General features: G+C 31.3%; 1 protein-coding gene across 1 annotated transcript in view; it reads left to right on the plus strand.

Annotated features, from left to right (window-relative positions):
- WDFY3 (WD repeat and FYVE domain-containing protein 3) overlaps nucleotides 1–20,118 on the plus strand; it is a 108,798-nt gene that overhangs the window by 46,405 nt on the left and 42,275 nt on the right. Inside the window, exons 26-34 of the mRNA XM_051208673.1 lie at nucleotides 1,911–2,266; nucleotides 2,726–2,931; nucleotides 4,853–5,266; nucleotides 5,812–6,063; nucleotides 8,388–8,567; nucleotides 10,179–10,373; nucleotides 12,381–13,430; nucleotides 15,389–15,892; nucleotides 18,209–18,286. Coding sequence (XP_051071719.1) covers nucleotides 1,911–2,266; nucleotides 2,726–2,931; nucleotides 4,853–5,266; nucleotides 5,812–6,063; nucleotides 8,388–8,567; nucleotides 10,179–10,373; nucleotides 12,381–13,430; nucleotides 15,389–15,892; nucleotides 18,209–18,286 — 3,235 coding nt within the window. The remainder of the gene's footprint in view (nucleotides 1–1,910; nucleotides 2,267–2,725; nucleotides 2,932–4,852; nucleotides 5,267–5,811; nucleotides 6,064–8,387; nucleotides 8,568–10,178; nucleotides 10,374–12,380; nucleotides 13,431–15,388; nucleotides 15,893–18,208; nucleotides 18,287–20,118) is intronic.

Consider the following 20,118-nt stretch of genomic DNA (forward strand, 5'->3'; position numbering starts at 1 on the left):
GTTTAAATCTTCCCATTAATGTTTAGGACTGAAATTGATCAGTCTCTTATTGACGTATGTTCATGCTGTGCAGATTGCCTTGATATTGCAAGCAGTTCACAAGCATTATAGGTAAAGATGGATGGTAGCTAGCAGTGGAATCCAGGATGCGCGTTGCGTCCCATCTGGGATTCATCAGCTGGATGTATCTTCATTCCAGAGTTGATGTCCACTTTTGGACTCGAAATCAGTACTATTCACCTCAAACTCCATCGCGTTATGCACTTAGCTACTTAGTCCTGATAACCATTAGCTTGTGCAATGGGGTGAATTCAAACTTTGCGATACATCCAGGTGACGCATCCCAAATGGGACGAAACGCGCGTCCTGGATTCCACTGCTAGCCATAATTTGTCTTTGCTCATAATCTCTATAATGTTTTTTAATGTAATAGAGCACATAATACCTGCCTGGCTTTTTTTTAGTTGGGAATAAATTCCACGTTATCAAGTCATCTAGGTATTTCGTGATCAGTAATTACGGTTATGTTTTCGTTTATTTAACCACTGAGTTGTAGTGGATATTTTGGAATAATTTGTATTACAGAATTAATTGGAGGTATGAATTTTGCTATGTTGTAACGTTTCATCCATTATGACTAAATGCACTACTTTCGGCATGTCTGTAACCTGATGGAGTTATATCTTCGCTGTAGAACACTTTACATTTTTTATGTGAGCCAGTAAAAATGACAGACAAGGAAACAGGTCATGCATCATGAATTAAGATAGTGTAAATAGTTCGCGCCTCATTTTGGTTGCTTGCCAATTGCACTGTCAAAATTGTGAGTGATAATGGAGTTTATCCTCATCCTTTTTTTAACATTAAATACATCCAACTACTTTTGTGCATAATGTTCATAGTAAAAACAAATGGCATTGTCAATGCGAAATCATAATTACAAAAACGAATAATGTATAACTGTAGTATTTTATTATTATTTTACTACTTTTGACGATGAAAATTTGATCATATTAAGACAAGGAATAACAGCTAAGAAATTTCTGTATCCGTAAGATATGTTCTATTTAGTAATATTAATTAGTTGTATAATTATACATTCATGAATAATTAATAGAATATTTTGGAATGGTTTTCAGTGTGACGGATTGAATTCGACTATAAAATGCTAGTTGTTATGATCATAGTTTTTGAAGATAATTTTATGTGTATAGTTAATAAATGATTTAAAGCAGATTATTGTAAGTTTATTGTATTATAGTTAGTTGTGACATTGCTAAACTTTTCTTCCTCATTTTTACTGTACAAATATAGATTGTACGTATTTTCTCTGAAATGAATAAATTTGGCTTGAATCTGTATTATGCTAATAATTTTGATGTAAATGAATTCCTTATCCTCACTTCTTTCAAAAATTGTTGTCAATATTGACCTGGTATTTAGAAAAATCCTTTAGTCATGGTCATTTGACCAGATGATCTTTTTATACGATTTGTTTATTTAGGTTTTTGTTCACTTTTAACTAACCAGGCTAAAAATTATTCACATGAGTGTTTTAAAAGTAAATGTATAATATATCTGAAGTGTTTATCACTACAAAACCAAGTTCACAGTTAAGAATTCATATTGAGTTCATTAAATAGTTGCAGTAGGCTTTTTCGTTAATTCATCTTTTTACGAATTTTGTTGTGTTCATGTTTAAAATACTGTTGACTTTTGTATGTAGTGTTCATCTCGGACTGACCTCTTTTAGCGTACTATTGAAAATCATGAATCATTGGAAAACTGTTACGTTCAAGTATAGGACCTCATTAGTCCCATCCCAACTATAACCTGTTTGTAACAAATACAACCTACCGATAACTTTGTTTTTTGTACTTTTCCAATTTATTTTACTTTTTTTCTTTTAGATTTTGTAGTGAATTATTAGGAGCAGTGGGTTTTGATTGGTTCTATTTACTGTTACGCCCAAATATACATTCGTCTACTATTTCCTATGCATTACATTTATTATTATTAATAATTTTAAATCCTGGTCATTCAATCACTTCAAATTCTACGGTATTACAACAAAATTTATCATTTATCCTAACACACATGGAAACAAATTCTGATTCTTCATTCAATGAATCATTGCCCACTACAAATAATCTTCAAAAATGTTTAGAAAATGATTGTATAATTGCTTTTCGACTAGGATGTCCTGCTGGACGATGGTTACGTGGATGTGAGATTTTATTAAAGAAACGGCATGGTCTGTTAATTGGTATGTTATTTTAGATAAAGTGTAACACAAATATGGTTGATACTGTTGTTGAAGTTATTTGTTACTTGAATGACTAAATAATGTTGACCAATCAACTGGATCGAAATTTTTTGTGTTCTATCCATTATTCACAATTACATACCTAATATAACAAACTAGGGTTAAATAAATAAAAATATGTTTAAGGTTTCAGAGAAGTAATTAGTGATTCTTGTAGGATGATGTATGATCAGTTTTAAACAAATCAAAGTCATAAGTACACTAGTGGTTCATTTGGTTCGCACTATCATTTTCATCAAACATTTTAGGACACAGTAATCAATGACTTCATAAAATTTAATATATATTTATATGAATCCAACTTGCTTTCTATTACACTATTTTCTTCGTTAATCAATTTTAATGTGTTCTACATTCTACTGTTTAATAAGTCGTTTTACTTTTCTCTTTTTTTATTAGATAATTCCAAAAGTTTAATAAAACGTAAACCTCCACTTCGTTATACTGCGGCACTCCGTGATCTGAAATTATCCACATGTCAACAACCAGGATTCACTATGCTGCAAATATTACTGCCGTATCATTTAAATTTAATTGAAACATTCTTATTCCTATTTGCTTTACTATTAAAAATTCCAGTACGATGTATGCCAAAAGATGTAAAGGTAAAAGCATAAATAGCGTACAATGTTTATAATATTTTGTCTATGAATATTTGTTTTCGCTTGTTGAACTATTTATAACTACTACTGTTACGTAATCAATTATTTTAATAGTTTGTTAGACAAATAAACAATCAGATAAAATTATGGAGAAAATGTGATATCTAGCTGAGGAAAATTAGTTGTATCCATTTGAATAACTACTGGTAATTTAATATGAACGAAGGAATGTAACCAACTTCAAATGTTATGATGGTTCTTTCTTGTGAAAAGTTACACGTCTAGTGGTTTTTCTCTTAAATATCTGCTTCTTAGTATAAACATTGAGAGAATAAATTCGACAATTAATCTTATATTGTTTTTTATAGTAGCAACTTCATGTATTTACTTAGTCAGGATCACACTTATCCGATTAAGTATTTGAAGTTGTATGAATTCTGTTGATAGATTAGTAGTGAGAACTGTACAAAATGACCTGATATTTCCTTTTTATACAGTGTTAACAAGATAATACATATTTGTTGAAGGTAAATGATCTCTATTCATTCAATGATAGTTCAATTACCTCACCTCACGTCAAATACATGATTATTTAAGCTACTTTATATCAAAAAAATTATGGAGAGTTACTTAACATTAGCTCTTGTTTTCAAAGGTACATTATGTTAATATTGTAGTTTGTTTGTATACTAGTTCGTTGTGATATGTATAATTGCATTTTCGTTTGTTTTTATAGGTAGAGTTATTTATTTGTTTAGATTAATTCCCTATGATTAATAAGCAATATCAAAGTTATTTCTTTTAAAATCTACTTGGTAATCGTACTTGATCAGTAAAATGGCTTAACCATTATGATTGTGCATATATTGTGGATTTTTTGAATTTTTGTCTTATGTCTTCACAAGATCACGTTCTGAAAACAGTTCTGCCTTAAATCCGTTTTTGTATTGGTTGTTTAAATCATCCCATTGATGTTTAGGACTAAAGTTGATCAATCTTTTGTTGGCATGGATTCCACTGCTAGCCATCATCATCTCTGTTTGTAGGTCTGACTTAAAGTTAAATATCTGTAATAATGATGTCTTTTTGTTATCTGATAAAGTAGTTTACAATTTCGATAAATGTTAAATCATTTTAGGACGATGGAAAAGATTTGTAGCTCAGGTGAATGGTTGTTGTGGAGTTTTGTTCTCTGAGCTGGATGGTTTGGTCGTGGAACTTTCGTCGTTCTTCTGAACGAAATCATCAGTACAGATTTCAAGTAGAAATGGAGTGTTCAAAATATAGAAGTAAACCATGACAGGTTAAAAGTCAACAATAACCAATCAAGATCAAGGTCTACAGGACAAAGCTGGGAGTCATATGTGAAGAAATTTGAAAACTCCATCTCTACTTGAGATTTGTATTAATGATGTCGCTCAGAAGAACTATGAAAGCTCCACTGTCAAACCATCCAGCTCAGATAACAAAATTCCACAAAAATCATTTTATTATGCCATAGTATTCATGATGATTAACCTTTTTATATCTATTTTGATGGTTGTTATGTTCGAAGCTGTTGTTTAAAAAAGTCTATGACCTTTTATTACATTTTACTCTAACTATTAATATAATGATCAAATTTATTTCCCCATGGAAGTTGGCTTAAATTTATTTCAATATTTATCTTGCATATTGGCAATGCGAAGTGATATTGAAGTCGATGGGGTACATAATAAATGACTATGGAAGATAAAACTATTCTAAATATCGTACGATGTGTTATTTTTGTTTGTATCAGTCTGTGAAATTAATTATTGACAAATGAATTTTATTTTTCTGATAATATTTACATAGCCATCATTTTTTCTTTATATCTCTCTTGGTATTCATTCATTTTATTTATACTTTTGTTCTTCTTTTTTCTATTTCATTGTATTTCTAGTTTGATTTCGATACATTTTATTCCTTCATTGCTTGTGAAAACAATTGTATCTCACCTACAATAATAAAACATGAGGTAGTAAATTCTGTTGGTTCACCAGTTAAAACTAATCGTTCAACTCGTTCTCCATCATTCATTTCATCTTCTAATGTTGTTAAATCTAGTGGAAATCGTTCAGGTAATGCATATCATACTCCAAATATTAATACAATGATGTCAAAATCACCTGTACTTCCTTCAAGGAATGGAAATGTAAATACATCATTTATGTCTCATTCATTGATGTCGTCAATACCATCTACATTTGTAGGCAATAATTTAACAGGATCTATTGTCAATCAAAATTCAAGCCAGTCCGTATGCCCTGAAGCTGGTACACTTATCTTGCAGCTTATTCGTTTGTTAATTTATCAGGTACTCATTATTTTTATTTAACTGGAAAATAATTATTACTCTATAATAAAAATATATTAAATTTAAAGTATTTATCATTAATAGTATCAAAGCTGGTTTATTGAAAGGAAATAGTATCATGAATTCATTCTTTCTTTAGTTCCCAAGTGTTCATCTACAGCGCAGTCATCATCAGTTTGTTACACATTGTGCTTAATTATTTTTAATGCCAGGCAACTTTCATATATGTGGATCAAAGCTTCATTTAAAAAACTATTTACATATTTATGTACTAAGAGATAGACAATAACTCACTGGCTAAATATTAAACAATTCTTGTTTCTTGTGTAATTATGTTAATAACCCAGTCAGTCGTCACTATGCATGCAGCGTCCATTTTCCATGTTACGTTTTAAATTTTGAACATTTCAAGTTTTTTATAGGAAGACTTTATTTTACTCAATTTCTTCGAATGAAATATTTAAGGTTAAATATTTTCTCGTTGTTAACTGAAAAGTACTTATTGTTCTGGTATCTTTCCTGTTTCCATTTTAATCTCTTTTCAGCCTGAATCGTTGCAGGGTTTAAAAATAGCAGAATTCACTAATCTTGTAGAGAGTAAAACTCATAATCCATTAGAGAACATAGAATCTGCTGTCATTATGCTTAAATTTATGATTTATCTATATCACTCGAAACCGGCAATTCGATTAGTTTTCACAACACCAGGTCTATTAATTAATTTAATTGGATTACTTATTCCTTTTACAAATACCAACAATGATCCATCTGCATATTCCAGTCCTTTAAAACGTTCAGTAAGTTTTGGTTTGGAATTTGGTTTGTTAGTTATTTTTTAAAATATTTCTTGCCCTTATTCACATGGTTCTCTTTATCATCTTGAAGGAAGCAAGAACAAAGTTTAGCAAAGTAGTATGAATTCATTTTACTTCGTTTATTTATCGTCAGATGTTTACTACCTGTAATATTTAAAGTGATAATTAAAAAATGAGTTCAAATTACATACATAAAAGAGTTTCTTTAGAAGTTGCTTTGATCACACATCAGCATAGTTATAGCAAAGGTGTAAATAAATTTTATAGACTGAATAAAATATTGTAAATGCATATCTTATGTAAAAGAACATTCTACAACATTGATTATAACAAGTCTTTGTCCTAGTTGTTAATTATAATTACGATTGTGGATCATTTAGTAGTATTCTATGTCACGTTTATCTAGTACTTAGTGCAATATGCCCCTCAGGATTGGAGATGCACCTCGGTGACGAGTGCAGCTTTTTAAGAAGCCGTAATCCATAGATTTCTGTTGACTAGATCCATCCACCTTACATATATGTATATATCAATAACTGTAATAACCTAGATATTCTTATGTATATAACGTATTTTTATAATCTTATTGTACAAAGATATCCTAAAATATGTATTTATTTAAAATTATAAGAACGACATTGAAAAACTACAAAATTGTCGTGTGTAAATATGTATTACAGAATCACGACTATTTGAACTGAAGTAAAGAACAAGAAAAGAAAACAAGCCATAAAATAATCCAGTAACTTGAAATCATATTTCTAAACCTTTTTCAAGACTAACAATGAAAGAAATCAATGTTGTTCGTTTTTATATATAGTGAAATGTATAGCTTTAATTTTCTTTTCTTCATAAAAGTATTGTTGACAAAAGGTACTGGATCTACTTATTATGTAAAAATCAATGAAAATCATTAAGTACAACAACAAGTACTTGTTTAATTAACTACTAGTAGTGTACTTGTTAATAGTATTTGTATTTCACTAATTTCAGTGACAATCTATTTGATTACATAAACTATGTGAATTTGAATTCATTCTCACCAAACTAATTCGTTAATTGTGTTTAAGTGAATTATTTGTGTTGCGTTGGTTTGACAAAACAGTTGTTTATTCATACGATAGTACATTTTAAACTGAATGCTTTTTTGTGAGAGAGCGTTAAATTTATGTACGAGTTAATGTCTTTAATGCAACCTCAGAAATTTGTTTATAAGCGTCGGTTATCATTCAAGGTAAGATACATATAAATTGTATATTAGATACAAAATCAAGAATGAATATGAGTTTTACTATGTTATATTTAACTATCTAACTGTCATAGTAAGAATTCTCAGTTTTCAGAATCTTTAGAACTTTTCGATCCTTCCTATTATAAATGCTGAATTTTCGTGAACCATATACGATAAACGTAAATGCATCAGTACGATAACGATCGAAACCTGGTAAAAATCTGATCTATATTTTTATATAGTCGTAGTATATTAACCAAGGAGAGCCTAGAATGAATACCACACTACCACAAAAGCATATATATCTGTAATATGTACATCATTGGCTTGTTTTTATAATAGGCACCCACTTACACAGTATCCTTGGGTGCACATGTTATAATCAGGCTGTTATTACAACTAGTCCGTTTAATCAATCCAATTGAAATACTATTTACCTGTCTCTCATTTTAGGTCAAATATCCTTTTTGACTGTTGAAGACATTGAGCTTATGTTTTACCAAATACTCTAAATTATTTGAGGGCAAATTAATAGCAGGACGTTTTATATGGTATGGTTTGAGAATATTTGGATAATATTCGTTTCTTGCACTATAGATAGTTATGCAATATTTCTCCGCCCATCATTTAATAGTCAAGTATGTTTGAAGTGGTACATAGGGGATACAGAATCATCGAGCTGGCCAGTCTCAAAATCAAACATACATCTTAGATTTTACTACCAGCCACAACATTACTAGGATAAAGAAGCTCTTATCTAACTATACTATCGTGGCAATGCATTCAGTAATCGTGCTTGTTTTAGATAAACTAATTTAAAGATATTTATTATCATAGCGGTTGTCACAAGTTAAAGAACGATTGAAAATCTAGTAACACTGGTCAACGGTATCATCTTAATTTCAGAACTTTCCAGTAATGCCCTCATCCATAACCCTGAGGTCGTTCATATCTCTCTTAGTAATAAGTTTGTAGGTTCATGTTTTTAATATTTCCTTCAAGAAAAAAATCATATATTTGATCAATAAATATTGATATTAGTGTCATTATTTTGTTTACCAATTTTTTCTTTTAGTTGTCAAGTCATAAAAATCTTGTCGATCAATTATTATCATTTTCATCATCATCGATACAATCGTCAAAAAATTCAATCTATCAAATCATATTAGATTTTATTAAATTAATTGTATCCGATAGTTTTACCTTACATCCATCATTTCTACAGCCTACACATATAGTGGATATAATTTTAGAAGTAAGTTTTGTATATGCAATACTATCATTTGTTTGTTTGTATGTGTAGGCGAATTATTTTTGTTTCAGCTTACTAATTTTGTCTAGTTTTCTTTAGTGTGCTAGAAATGTGTTCCTATGACATTTTTATTCTGGATTATTTAAAACCAAGTGTATGTATTAACACAAATGTAGCTGAGATTCTTTTGAGTGGACTTTGATAGCTTATTTATTATATATATCTTATCAAGTTTTGGCAGTTGTCATTATCATCTTGTCGAAGTGATAATCTCAGGTTTTTCATATCTCACTAAGTTTGATGAATATCTGTTTCTGTTAGGTGGTTGGAAAGTAGTCGACAGGAAACTGTAACCTCAGTATCGTAATGCTTGAAACTCGTCAGCATGGCGTGGCTGCAATGTTAGGCGAACTGATACTCTTAGTGATATTCGAATCCACCTTCGCATTCTGAGATGTGACCACTGAGATATTAGAGGAGCGATCGACGTTTTGTAAGATTGAGATATTTACAACTGTCTTATCGTATAATTGTGACCATTTTCATGTTTGCCGATGGAGTTGCTAGTACACCTTACTAACCTTTGACAACTAGCACGAAACGTTGGACTAGGATTCCTACTGAACATTTCCGACCACGTAACATCTCAACATAATACACTCGATGTCGAATAACCTAGATAAGTGGCGACATTGTATGTTGATCTATGGAATTCGATCCAGATTAAGAAGGACTAGATTAAAACGACATCAGTCACTACTCAATGAGTAATCAATCATTAACATCTGTTTATGGTCATGTTCAAGAATTTTATTAAATATTGATGTAATCATAAGAAAAAGTGCATTGTGATAGGCTTCCTACTGGCAAGAAATAAAGGATTTTGTATTTATAACTTTGTGTTAGTAAATATCTTCATCCCGATGTTAAATGTCTTTACTAAGTTCTTTTATAGGCACACGTCAATCATGAGTAGTTTTGAACATTGCACGTCTCATGATTCGCTGGAACATTCATATGACATATTTCGAATATGTTTTCAGCAGATACACAAAATAGTGAAGGATAATTAAAAAAAGCTGTCTATTGCTTATTCACATATCTTTTCCTATTAGCGTCAACTTGACGAGGATAATGAAGCATTCTACACTGCCTAGGGTTAACAATACTATATTATTTGGTCATTTGAGTGAAATGTGTAACTAACTCACTAGCTAAATACAGATTCATATATCTGATTTTTATTCAAATTCTAGGTACGGGGGCTAGTGGGTACATTACCCAGCTCCTCAAATCAAATGGTTAAGTTAGTGATGTTGTAACCTAAAGCTTTTTGTTCGGAGATTGAATACCTCAACGGCTATATCACCGTTAATTGCTAAGCATACAATACGGGATAAGAGCAGGATTTCAGTATATGTAAACGAACCATCGGGATATAATTAGAAGGAGCGTGCATGTTGGATAGCTAATGGTAATATCATCGACTACTTGGTCGACGTATAAACACTAAACATAATTATTTTGGATCTGCCTTTTTTACTTTCTGTATTTGTTATTCTATTGTCCTGTTTATTAACACTAATTTCCATTTTTTTCGACTCATGTAATCAGGCATGGTCTGATCAGTGTAATTCAAAGCAACATCAAACTTTACAAACACTGATTTTATGCAGTTTAATGGATCATTTCTTAGCGACAGATATACTAAATGATGAATCATTATGTGTTGGACCCAATGGAAATATTGAATATATTCCAGCTAACTTAATATATTTTTCTGCACGTATTGTTGATAAGTTGTGGCAGGTAGTTTTAAATTCATCTGACCTAATCCTATTGAGTTTTTATTCATTTATTCATATTAATTACTTTCTTCGTTCAGTTTATTTTTGATAAAGTAAAATGTTATGTTATTCTATTATTCATATTTTGTGATTTTTAATCGTTGCCTAGCTATTACGTCAGCCATCATAAGAGAAACGGTAATAATCTACATCTGACAATTGTTCATATTTATAACATTATGAGGTAAAAGTATAGTTTAGGAATGAGTTAATCAAGATTGAGAAATTGACTTTTTAGTTTTTGCATGGACTTCAAAGTAGAATAACCTTTTGTTGAGGCTTTAAGCCCATTTAGTTATCACGTGATTTATTCGCCAATTGAAATACAACTTATTCAATCGTAGTACTGTGCTAAACCAATGACGTTCGACCGTTCTGAACAGCCCAGTATCCTTATTGGTCCTCTATTACCCTAACCTGTTCAGTTGAGTCCAGAACTCCAGTAACAACTCCCACTATGCTAATCGTTTATTTTAAACATAGTGTATATACCAGCCAAATAGACCTCATCATACCATAAAATAAGAAATCACATTTATACAAGACCAAGACAAAAAGTGGCTGTGAATGTGGGAGACAGTAATCAATAAACTGAACATAAGAACAGTAAATCGTATAATATTAATCTATAGGCCTATAATAAGAGGAATATCGATATACATAATTTGGTTACTGAACTGTCATACGATAGGAATATATATAATATTAGTCCATTAATAGCTCTCGGAAGTTACTCGTGATTTAATCTTCACTAGGATATAACACCTCTATCTTATATCACGTAAAAACAGAGACAGAAATACCTTTTTATAGTATTCAAAATGCCTAAATTTCTTGGTGTGACTAGAATTTATTAACGAACCAATCAGATTTAGGGTAACAAGTCTCTGATTTTGGCGCGAAATTTATTCACCCATTTGCCAAAATGGCATTTTGACTGATGTCAGATCATGACGAAAATCATTCTCAAAGTCACTTGAGCATCTTTCAAAGATCATCCACTAATTATAGTCTCACTAATTTCCTAATTCATTTTTGTATCGGTTGTTTGGATGTATTCATTGATGTTTAGGATTTCCATTGATCAGTCTCTTATCGGCATATGTACATCCTGTACAGTTTGCCTCGATATTACCTTAAGTTACGAGCATTATAAGCAAAGGTGGATGGTAGCTAGCAATGGAATCCAGAACTCCATGGCGTTTCAGGCAAATGGTCGATTCTCGTCAACCGCTTATAATCTAGAAAAAATGGTAATAAATATATGAAACGAGTTTACATTATTATTGCTTTAATAAGAATTAGTAAACAATAAATCTGGAAGAAATATAAAAATGTTTTGAGCTTTCACACTAATTAGAATATTTATCTGTCTGAAATATTTCGTCATATAAAATTCCATTTCAATAAATCAGATAGTATTTATGACAAGTTCCGTCGGTTCATACTTATTTAATAATAATTTCTTACTAAAATTCATTAGGTTTTTTACATTGAGTATATGTTACTAAACCTGACGTGTAAATTTGTGAGAAGCTGTGACCAGTGTACTTCAACTGTGCTGGGTGTTAGTCTTTAACCCACCGAAAATATATAATTGAAGATAGGGATTTACAATATTGGATCCCGGCTCAATCGTCTAAAGACTGAGCTCTTTTTGCGTGAGACTCGACGGTTCAAGGTTCGTTCTCCTGTGGTGGGGTTGTAGGTGCTCACTGCTTTCAGGTGTGTTCTGGTTGTCTTAGGTCGGTTCGCGGTCTTAAATGAACCCATTATATTTATCACTTCTGGAAAGATGGGTATTATTTGCATTCCTTATTATGATACTGATATTTTGCTCAGATGAATTTTGGGGTGTTATTCGTTTGTAACCATTAAAACTATTTATGTATATTAAAAAAATTAAAAAATCTCCCACTGTGTACAATTTTTATCCTTTTCATTATCTGTTTCGTTATGATCTACTCAGGGTTGTTTTAATAAAGAAGTAAATCATGTCATAGACTTTTTGATCCATCTTATCACTTATTGGCCAGATCAGTCTACCACAATTGTTTCTTCATCTACAACGACGGCAGAAACTAATAAACTTGAACATCATTCAGTCAGTAATAATCACAACAACTTATTGGCTAGTAAATTCACAATCCATTCATTATATCGTAGTTTAAATCGTACTATACTTTATCAATTATCTCGGCCGATTCTTACAAATGCTGATCAGTTACAAATAATTAATTTATTGAACCGATTAAATAATACTTCAGTACAATGTACTAGTAATAATATATTAAATATTAATCCTATAGAAGAATTGAATCTAGATATTAATCGTGGTTATATTGAGATTGATCAACTTCGGCCTACTGCTACATATTGTCATGAGCACATTCCATTGATATTTAATTCAGTCAATGAAGATATTGAATTTCCAGCGTGTTTAGTTCACTTGTTAATTCAACTTATACACTTAAATGATGAACACGATGAAAGTTTAGGCAATGTGACAGATTATTCAAATAATTCAACATCAGTGATTAATAAATCTTCGACCCTGAGTCAAATTTCTTCAATTACTTCATGTACAAAAACTGATCATGATAGTTCAAATAATAATAGTAATGATAATGATAATAATAATCTTTCAATTGAATCGTCTTCTGTTAATTATTATCATACGACATTTGGATTTGATGAATTAGACAATAATTTTGACGATACAATCTTATCTTTATCAAATGTGACAACGGGAACAGAGAATAATACCGTAATTCCAGCATCAAAACAACAACTATCCTCATCATCTACAATAACAACATCAGTAAATAAACAATTCACAAATTTTCACTTAGACAATAATGAATTACCTAATGACAGTACAAGTACTACTTTGAATTATTCAAAATCTTCAAATGTAAATAATAGACAACAGTCTGACCAAATAATTGGTAATTATACAAAAGAAATTGTTCTAACTGCTTTAAAACTTTGGTCGAAATGTTATTTAGCTAAAAAATCAGTAAGCTCAATTCATTCTATCGTACTCTTTCCTTTTTTTAAAAAAAGAATTTGGTTTCTTATTGTAGTAGGCAAACGGATATTTTTTTAAAGAGAAAAAAACCCATGAAAACGACTAAATTCGACTATGGAAACATAAAATTTAGATCAATATCCACGCACAGTTTTCAAGTTACTTATTGGTTTACATGTTTATGTAAATTAAAATGACAGATTGAAATGATAAGAGATTTGTTTTATATTATCTTTAATTAATGTATTTCAGTTTTTTTTGGCTGCTTTTATTTGCTAAGGCACTACAATTTTAAATCAATCAGATCTTGGTCATATTTTAATGAAATTTTACAGTTGATTATTACTTCATTAAAATGGTAATACTATTCGAGTTAGTTGTAAAATTATCTTACTGGACGAAATGGAATAACGTAAATCATATTTAAAAAATGAACAACAATGATAGATTATTAACGATTTGACTAAATATAACACTTTTTAAATAGTAGTCAGGGAAGAAATTCAGAATATACATTTTAGTTTACTTGGGTTTGTTCAGACTGATCTTATCAGTATTTCAGTTTTAATATTTTTTACTAATGTGCTTGAATGTAGTACAGATCATTTCAAAAGCCGGAACGTGATCACGTAGACATCTAATTCACGTTAATTACAGCTTTCTCATTGGGTATGGTATCAAGTATTAATTGTAATAATAATCCCTTTCTGAATAGGAACTAATGAAATTCATTTTATATCAAGAAAGAGAAAATATGATTGCGAATGAGTTCGGCTGTGTTTTAATGTTGAAAGTAGAGCTAGTGAGTAATATATATCTTCATGAGATTAAGGTTAGAACTATGGATTTCTTTTTCAGGTTGTTCGAATCCGGTCAATTAGTCTTTTAGAAGTGGTGGTTAACAATGTAAAATAATTTTCTTCGGAGAAACTGATAAATTTGAATGTACTTTTTAATAATGCAGTAGGAATATCATCGAATGAAATGCATATTTGTTCAACCTTAAGGTTATACAATAAGACTAACGAGAGGAAGAGGTGGACTGGTGGCTTCAAGTCTTGCTTAGATTCTGTTTATAAGGTACTAGATTGTCTACACGTCATTGTACATCTTTACTAACTGGTTAACAATTTGAGTCTCGACTTTCATTTAACTTTGAGTAGCAGCATATTGATAGGTTAAAAGTCGATGGGATCTAGTACACATATTTCGTTCTGTTTGAGGCGCATTGACTCAGTAGCTCATGGGTTAACGTGATGAGGTTTGGAATAGACGGTATTGAGTTCGAGTCCCGGAATGAACATCGAATCTGGGATACAGATACATTCAGCTGACTGGTCCTAAAGAAGACAAAACGCACGTCGCGGATTCCACTGTTAGTCACATTCTATCTATTCCGCACCAACCGGTGCCCCAATGGTTATAATGAGGCAGTTCACCCAGGATCCACATATGCCGACTGAGACGGATCACATTTCATTTGAAAATATTGACAACTTTATTGTCCACACCAGTTCATATCGAAATAAAACTTAAAATTTATTTTGTTTTAATCCATTTGTGTTTCAGATTTTCGTTGAATCGCATATAAATGTTCTATATTTTATTTTAAACAAATGACTCATTAAATTAGCTGAACACACCACCATATTATCGCTTATATTCAATTTTATTTTTTTATATACATTAAAATATCTCAGAAGTATGTTTTGATTGTTTATAGTGTTTACTGTTTATTCAATATAATCGATTCATTAAAAGTGTTTATTATCAATAATCTCTTATTGAATCTTCAGCTAATTAATTAGTTTGGGTAAATTTTTTAAGGTATGAATTTATCATTGAAAAATTTCAGATAGTTTTTGTGTTAAATTATTTGTGAACCTAGGAACCTTTTAAGTGCATTCAGTCTTTATTTTTTTCGTGTGTTTTGATTGCTTACATAGGTACTTGCAAAACTTGTCCCAGAAGCTCCATTAATTAGTGGTTTATCTGTACCTTCACTTAATGATTGGACTACAATCCTTGAAGGTCCATGTTTAATTGCTTGGGCACAACATGTTGATTGTGAAGCGGCAGGATTAGGTGGTATTTCTTCTAACAATTTATGGGGTCGTATTCCTGGTACTCCATTTTATGTTTTAAATATGATAAAACAGGAAAATTTTCCACCTACATCTGTTGCAACAACGACTACCGGATCTGCTTCAACCTCATCAGGATTACAACACCAAATTTCAATGAAATTGAGTAAAGTTTCAGGAAATGTGTTTAAACTAGGCTCTAGTTCTCATTCAGGTTCTCTGACCAACCAAACTAATATGAATGAACAAATATCTAGATCCAACATGAATACAAATACATCACTTGTCAATAATAATATACAAATTAACTATTTGAGTCAACCTAATGGTACTGGTTTCCGAATGATTCAAGAAAATGCTGTGGAGGTAATTATTATTTCTGTTGATTTTATGATTTTTCTGTTTCATTTAGATCATTAGTTCATGACTAACTAGTAAATTTACATTTATCAATCGTTTCGATTTGTCATTAACTTTATCCAAACATTTTATTATCTTGACTAAATTTGATCTAAAAATTATGTTGGATTTTCAAGATCTGTGTTTTCTTTTTCCAGTAAATATTCACCAATCATCAATATTTGTTAAATGAATAAATTGTTTTGAGATTTATTATAGAATGCTGAAGCTGATGTATTCACAAAGTATTTTCTTTGAAAGCCTTTCAATGAAAGCAGTGAATGAACCACTTAATTAGTATTATAGTTATTTATCTATTTATTTATTGAATGAATAAATAACCTTTAACACTGTATACTGATTAGTCAGTATGAAAATTTGTATTTATGAAATTAATAAGAGTCAGTCAGCCAGTTAGTTACAACATAGGACCAGGCACATATATACATCGGTCCAAGTTGCCATACCTCATTAGCACAACACGATTAACACCGGATTCATAAAGTAGTTAATTCAATGGTGATAATATATAAAAGAAAGATTGCATATAAGGACACAGTACAGGAAGAAAGAATTAGTTCGTAGAAAAAAAGATATGAAGTGGTTTTAATCTCTTAGTTTAAAGGAACACAAATAGTGTGTACACCGACGCCACTGAGATCGATTCTGAGACATGTCACCAAGAGTCTCCAACTATTGGTTACGATAGTCACACGGACCCCAACCAAGTAGTCCACATCTACTAAAATGGCTCAGACTAGAGGTTAGTGACTTCAAGCACTGATACCACATTTTGGTTTGGCCGAACCTAACTTTTTCCCAACCATCTTCAACACCGGTTAGCATTGCACGTCGTGGTAATCGGTGTTCGGGCATGCGTAACACGTGACCCAACCATCTCAGTCGATGAAGATTCACAACCTCATCAACTGATTTACCATCGTTCCCTAATACCCTGTGTCTAACCTCACTATTACTCACCCGGTATTTCCAGCAGAAAATTAATAAGAGTATAAAAACAGTACTTTTTTCAGTCTATAAACTTTCAGTAGGAAAAGAGCTTTCCATTTATTCAAGGGTTGTACAAATAGGATTTTCTCAAATTAATCTCAAGCAAATGTCAATAAAGGTTGAACATTATTGTTGAGAAGACGCTATGATATTTTATCATTTAACATTGACGAGAAAAAAATGAATTACAAATAAACTTAAAATTGGAAGTCAATCTATTGTTAACTTTTTCGGTTGTCATGGTTACTTCTTTTTACGACATTGCATACTTTAATTATTCAGCCTGTTGTAATAAACTAAGAGTCTGGGACCAATCTACTTTAGCTCAATTTGTCAGACCATATCAGCATAACAATACTTAATTTACACGATGATTAGTGAAAGAGTTGAACTAATTGTAGTAGCGATCATGGTGAGGAAGACTAAATACTAAGAATAAAGTTTGAAAGGATAGAATAAAGAGGTGTATATGGACAAACATTGATACTCGTGTTCCAGATAAAAAAATGAACGGGTGTACACCCTTGTGACTGATTATGAGCCATGTCACTCAACTACTCTAGACCTTTCCTGTATTTCGAGGGAGCGAAGCATATCTCAAACATACTTTCATTGTTATTCAGGGCATTCATCAGACTAAGCATTTTGTCAGTAGCTACATCAATTTAACAATTTTTCTTAGGCTCTGACTTGACCAATAGTTTTCTCTTAGAGAGCTTTCACAAAGTTTTTATTCTATTTTTTTATTTCATTTAATGACGCATACCCACTAAACATCAGTCAACAGAGTCGAATGCTATCTTAAGGACCAGAAAACGCCACTAAAGTCGGGCGTTGACATGCACTTCTATATTCTCAAAATTGACAAGGGGTCTGAAACAAGCTGTTAGTGTTAATTTTTTTAACTGCATCTATATATTTATTAGTAATTTTCAGATTATTGGTATTGGAATGAAAGGGAGATGTATAATAATTAAAAGTCTTACGATTTTATTCTCAAATAATTGTGGATTGACAATCAACAAAGGTATTGAAACACTATTTTTTATATCAGGAACACTTTTCTACCTTTCTGTTACAATGTTTAACAGAATTTTATTGTCACTACTATTGTAATTACTATCATCCTAAAAATTTGGTATATATGATTTGCGATTGTACAGCTTTGAAAATGAATTCGCCGAAAAACGAACTCTTTGCTGAACCGACCTTTCTTAATTGTTGATATGTTTTCGTTTCTTGAAAACCGTTTAACATTGTTTTGTTTTATAGGCTATACAATTATGGGCTCCGAATCAACTAAATTTCATTCACGAACTACTTGATCAACAAAAAACACAATTTTATCAAGTAAGTTGTTTTAGAATTTCAAGTTAATTTGTACGTTTCGTATTTTTCATTACTCGAGATTTTCACTGAAGTGTTTCTAAACTGCTAGGATTCCCCATATCGTTAATTAGAACAACAGATTTAAGAGAACAATATTGTTTTTAATCAGATCCTCATCAGGCTTTAGTCTAATATACAGCAATATTTATATGTATATACGAAATTATTAAACCAATCAAAGCAATTCTAAGTCAGTGATAACCGTGGAATAGATTACACAAATAAACATAATAAGTAAAATGTACAAATCGATAGAATGATGACAGGTGTATTAGTTGTGATAAGAATAGCAAAGGCTTGAGTTCATGTTTCATGATGGGAAATAGGTCAATGACTTGAAAAATATAGATCCTGAAATAACATCCATAATGACTATAGGATTACGTGATAAAAAGCGTTCAAATAGTTGGACAGTTAGGCGTATATTTGAAAAACGTAGAGGTTAAAGAAAAATAAACGAACAAAGATTTTGTAAAATAATAACAAATAAAATCGTTTATTAAGGTTAATTAAACCAAGGAATAGATAAAGATGTTACGAATTTCTTATGAATACGATGAATGGGATTGTTAACTCGAATTCCTATAGCTTCTATTATGTTTGAGGGACGAATGGAACCCTGCAAGGAGAACTAGTTAGAAAACGATAAGCCACTTTAATGACATTTTTCTATCTACTACATGACTGCTATTGATCAGGTGTGGTAGAACAGAGCTGCGTATTGTTTTGACGATACTCCTTCCTAACCACGATGGGAGGTGTTCACCACCTTGTCGGCTCAATTGTCTGGTTGTACTCCCAATATAGCTTTCTCCACAGGAGCAGCTGAATTCGTAGATACAGATAAATGTGGCAGAACCATGTAACTTGTACCTTAGTTGTGGAATCATCATAGGTCGGGTCGAGAACGATGGACAGTGGTTAGCTGCATCAAACGTTCTCTTCACTGGTCTGATTAGTCTATCCTGTAGTACATCACCAGACATATCACCGTTGATTTGTAGCTTCAGGAAGATGGGTTTCCTACTAGCTGTGGACTTTGTTATTTTCCTGTTTATTACATGCAAACGTTTCCACAGAAAACCTTGTAAATAACATATTTCAGTCATCATTTTATGGATAAGCTCTAGTTCCTTGTTAACAATGTCGTCTGAGCATATCTTTCAAGCTCTATTTGCAGGACATCTGATTAGGTTTCTCTTGTAATGAATGTATACACAGCTGATGAAATGTGTGTGCTGGCTTGCTGAAGAACTTTTCTTATACACATTTTTACTGATAGAACCACTTTCTTTTCTGTTCAACAAAACGTTGAGGAGATGTAGTTTGTGATCGAGTTGCTCTTCACATGCGAATGTGATCGCAGAACTTTGGGAAAAAAGAACTCTTAGTGCTTTTTAACAACAAATGTTCAAACCAACGATAGTGAAAATATCAATGTAACGGCAATAAAAGTAAGGTTCATCAACAACTTTTTTCGAGAGGTCTATTTTCGTATGCAGTTTTATACTCGTCTTCAATTCATAATGATGAATCTATACAGGAATGAACCCAAGACTAATATTTCGTGACGAGCGTGATACTGTTGAACTTTTCGAAAAATGTCCATCTAACGACATAAATAACTGATTGTAGTCTTATTATCGTTATTTTCTAGAATAAGTAATCAATTAATCAAATTTCGCACGGATATGTCAGGTTATTTTTAGACTTGATTAAATAGGGGATTTATGAAATTGGGTCCTCACATCAATGTCGATGCACAATTCTGTCGACGTTAGAACCCAAGACTT

This window comes from Schistosoma haematobium, chromosome ZW, assembly GCF_000699445.3.
Source record: "Schistosoma haematobium chromosome ZW, whole genome shotgun sequence".
Classification (NCBI taxonomy): Eukaryota; Metazoa; Platyhelminthes; class Trematoda; order Strigeidida; family Schistosomatidae; genus Schistosoma; species Schistosoma haematobium.